The sequence below is a fragment of the Triticum urartu genome, chromosome 3, assembly GCF_003073215.2.
Source record: "Triticum urartu cultivar G1812 chromosome 3, Tu2.1, whole genome shotgun sequence".
In the NCBI taxonomy this organism is placed as follows: domain Eukaryota; kingdom Viridiplantae; phylum Streptophyta; class Magnoliopsida; order Poales; family Poaceae; genus Triticum; species Triticum urartu.
In genome coordinates, this window is record NC_053024.1 from 743159700 (window position 1) to 743164035 (window position 4336).

The 4336-nt window shown below is 50.2% G+C and overlaps 1 protein-coding gene across 1 annotated transcript; it reads right to left on the reverse strand.

The window, feature by feature from the left end:
* Positions 1-2413: 2413 nt before the first annotated feature.
* Positions 2414-3679, reverse strand: LOC125549584 (aspartic proteinase nepenthesin-1-like). Its single transcript, XM_048712958.1, has one exon. The coding sequence runs from the start codon at positions 3677-3679 to the stop codon at positions 2414-2416; it is 1266 nt and encodes a 421-aa protein (XP_048568915.1).
* Between the last annotated feature and the right edge of the window lie 657 nt (positions 3680-4336).

The following is a 4336-nucleotide window of genomic DNA, read 5'->3' on the forward strand; positions in this document are numbered from 1 at the left end:
CGGAGCTTCGGAATAGGCCCCAAGATGGGATCTCGTGGATACAGAAAGTTGCGGCGGTGGAGTTAGGTTTTTGGCTCCGTATCTGATCATTTGGGGGTACGTATGTATATATAGGAGGAAGAAGTACGTCGGTGGAGCTTCGAGGGGCCCACGAGGCAGGGAGCGCGCCCTAGGGGGGGCGCCCTGCACCCTCGTGACCGCCTCGTGGCTTTCTTGACAGAGGGTCCAAGTCTCCTGGATCTTATCTGATGAGAAAATCACGTTTCCGAAGGTTTCATTCCGTTTGAACTCCGTTTGATATTCCTTTTCTTCGAAACCCTAAAACAGGCAAAAACAGCAATTCTGGACTGGGCCTCCGGCTAATAGGTTAGTCCCAAAAATAATATAAAAATGGATAATAAAGCCCAATAATGTCCAAAAGAGTAGATAATATAGCATGGAGCAATAAAAAATTATAGATACGTTGGAGACGTATCAACGTGTCGTCACATGGTTGTCTCGCCAACTATTGCTTTTGCAACTATTGTTATCGCATAACCGTAAAGTAAAGCAATTATATGGCGCTTGCATCTTATGCAATAAAAAGACAACCATAAGGCTTCTGCCAGTTGCCGATAACTGTGTTACAGAACATGATCATCTTATACAATAAAATTTAGCATCATGTCTTGACCATATCACATCACAACATGCCCTGCAAAAACAAGTTAGACGTCCTCTACTTTGTTGTTGCAAGTTTTATGTGGCTGCTACGGGCTTAGTAAGAACCGTTCTTACCTACGCATGAAAAACCACAACGCGGTATAGTTATTGCTTTTTGATCTTTAGAAAAAACCATGTTCATTGAATCCGATTCAACTAAAGTTGGAGAAACTGACACCCACCAGCCACCTGTGTGCGAAGCACGTCGGTAGAACCAGTCTCGCGTAAGCATACGCGTAATGTCGGACTAGGCCGCTTCATCCAACAATACCGTTGAATCAAGAATCAACTAGTGACGGCAAGCAATATGTATATACCCACGCCCACAACTCCTTTGTGTTCTACTTGTGCATATATAGCATCTACGTATAGACCTGGCTCGGATGCCACTATTGGGGAACGCCGTAATTTTTAAAAAAATCCTACGCACACGCAAGATCTATCATGGTGATGCATAGCAACGAGAGAGGAAGAGTGTTGTCCACGTACCCTCGTAGATCGTAAGAGGAAGCGTTATGACAACGCGGTTGATGTAGTCGTACGTCTTCACGATCCGACCGATCCTAGTATCGAAAGTACGGCACCTCCGCGATCTACACACGTTCGGCTCGGTGACGTCCCACGAACTCTCGATCCAGCTGAGTGTCGAGGGAGAGCTTCGTCAGCACGACGGCATGATGACGGTGATGATAAAGCTACCGACGCAGGGCTTCGCCTAAGCACAACGACAATATGACCGAGGTGGATTATGGTGGAGGGGGCATCGCACACGGCTAAGGGATCAATGATCAACTTCTGTGTCCGAGGGTGCCCCCTGCCCCCGTATATAAAGGACCAAGGAGGATGCCGGCCGGCCCTTGTGGCGCGCCTGGAGAGGAGGAGTCCTCCCCCTAGTAGGAGTAGGATTCATATAGCCTTCAACATTGTCCCTCCAGTTAGCATTGGATCGTTGTTTGGGACGTGGTTAGCTGGGGTGGAACGTAATACTGCGGCCCGTATTCGAATTGGAATATGTGCACTACTGTGGGCTATATGGAACTACAGGAACGACATGATTTTTAATAAACAAAAAATTTCGACCTTCTTGCAGGTCATCTTCAGAGCTACCGCATGGATCCGTACGTGGTCCTTACTCACTCCTATGGACTCCAGGGAGGCGCTGGTTACTGGGTGGAACCAATGAAAGATGGTACTGGGTCGGAGTCAGATCCACTGCCTGCCATGCTGGAGAAGGCCGGAGATCGCCGGATGGGAGTTTCGGTGGAGGAGTAGAGTGGAGTGAAGTGGCTAGGATTTGGTCCGAGGAGCAGATGGGGATGAATATATGTGGCGTCGGGTGGGCTAGCATGGGCCGGAACTGATGTGATGGACGCACCCGGGTGTGCCCGGGCCTCCCCATATCCGCTCCATACTTCGGCTGGATATGAGGGGTGTCAGTCAACCCAGGCATTTGAGGCCGGTTTGAGGTGCCCGTCTGATCGGATTTTTTTTGACCGGTCATTGACTGGGCCGTTTGTCCGGGAGTTTGAGGCGAGTTCGAAGTGCCCCGGCTGTAGATGTTCTGTGACCCAAACATTCCCATAAATATAAATCGATTGACATCTAAATGCTAAATTACATCCATTCGAACTTCGAAGCATCAATATCAATGGAAGTTCCACATATGCATGAGTAGAAATAAATTTATTCCAGTGACAGTAAACGTGGGTGATCAGAGTTTGCTGCAGTCCGCTGTTTGGAAAGAGAGCTCATCCTTGGCAAGGTTGTAGAGCAGGTGGATGTTCTGCAATTGGAAGTTGCCGATGACGCTCATGTCGTCGGATCTCTCCATGACCATGCATGACGTGGAACTGTCTAGGGGCACCCAGTAGTTCTCCGGCGGCAGCACCATGTCGGCTCCGCCACTGAAGTGGAGCACCATGGACGGCACTTTCTTTTCCTGCGTCACCGCCACACACAGGTCCATCTCACTGTCAGCGGGTGACGGCACGAGGCTCCCGTTCAGCTGCCTCCGAAGCTCCTCGCGCAGGGGCCCATACGCCCCGTGGGCCAGACCCGTAGTGGGGGTGCCGGAGTCGACGATGACACCGCCGCCGCTGCCGTTTGGTTTCAGAGCGAACACCGCAGGTGGGATGGGCAGCCTTGTCTGTCCCACACTTATCCCGACAAGTGGAACGTAGTAGAATGTGCCCTCTTTAGGGCCTTGCACGAAAGACATGGACATCACAGGGCTGTCGCCGCTAAGGCTCGCAGAGGCGCCAACAAAAAGGTGGCTGCTGGCACCGGCAGTGGCGTTACTGCGGAGGTAGGGGGTGTGGCAGTAAGAGAACTTGCTGGCGCCTGCTTGAGAGACGAGCGACAGGGGGCCGCGGCCAAGCCCTATGAGGCCGGACGCCTCGTCGAGGGACCCCGGAGAGATGAACAGCGAGTCCACGCAGCCGAACGTGAGCCTTGCCGAGCCGTTTTGAAAGGCGAAGACCTCGGTGTCGATGGTCCCTCTGGCGTCGCCGGCACCGTAGAAGGCCCCAAAATTGCAGCTGCCGTCCCGGCGGCACGAGTGCTCCTGGTTGGCCAGGCACAATGTGTCGTTGCATGACACGGGATGGAAGGTGTCCGACTTGGATGCGTTATAGAGGGGCAGGCCCTGCTTGACGCATTGCTTGCAGGTGGAGCACTGCGTCCAGATGAGGTCGCTGCCGGTGTCGATGAGTGCCTCGGCGCGCTGAGGTGGGGTGCCGATCAGGTACTCCGCGATGTACTGGCTGGTGTTCCAGTGGACTGGCGCGGTCACGTCGACAAAGGACGCCAGGCGCTGACGGCTGGTGGTTATGGCGCGCTGCACGCGCTGCGCGGTGGTGTAGCTGCCCTTGCTATCAACATGGGTGAGCTCCATGTGGAACCCTGCGCTACTACAAGTAACTAGGGTAGCAGCACTGGAGCATAACACAAGAACGATCAGCACCAGGCTTATTTCCATTGTTGTTTCCCTTGTTGGTTTGGTGCTATAGCTCCTCACAATGTTATAGCTTAATTTGTAAGTTGTAGCCTCCATATATATGCATGAGGATAACATGTGGAAACAAACAAACTGACGGAGGATCGAGGATGATACATCCATAATTTAATACATGGGTGGGATTGGGCGGACTTCCTTGCAGCTAGCTAGCAGCTGGGGTTGCATCTCTAATCTCTCCAAGTGTCGACCTTTACAAGAAGCTCGGATTTTGTCGCCAGATCCTAGTGTGTGTTTTGTCAAGGGCTGCTAGTCGATTATTCGAGGCCATAAACCTCCTGATATTTATGACTTACTATTATAGAAGTAGCAAAGTGGCCCGCTCGATGCGTGGGTTAGGATTTTTCAAATGTAATTACATAGTCAATATCTTAGCATTTTATTTCAAGAACATATTACTCGATTTGTCTAAAGAAGAATTGGGACCCAATTTTGTGTCACTTACAAAATGATCTTTTAACAATATAATTTCATATTGCGTAAATCATACATAAAAATAGAAATTTTGCTTCACAAACTGAATATAAGTGAGTTGAACTGAAAAGTTCAATTTATTTTCTACACAACAATACAATGGACAACAATAAAATTTCAAACATTCTCTCATATCCCATAATGTTG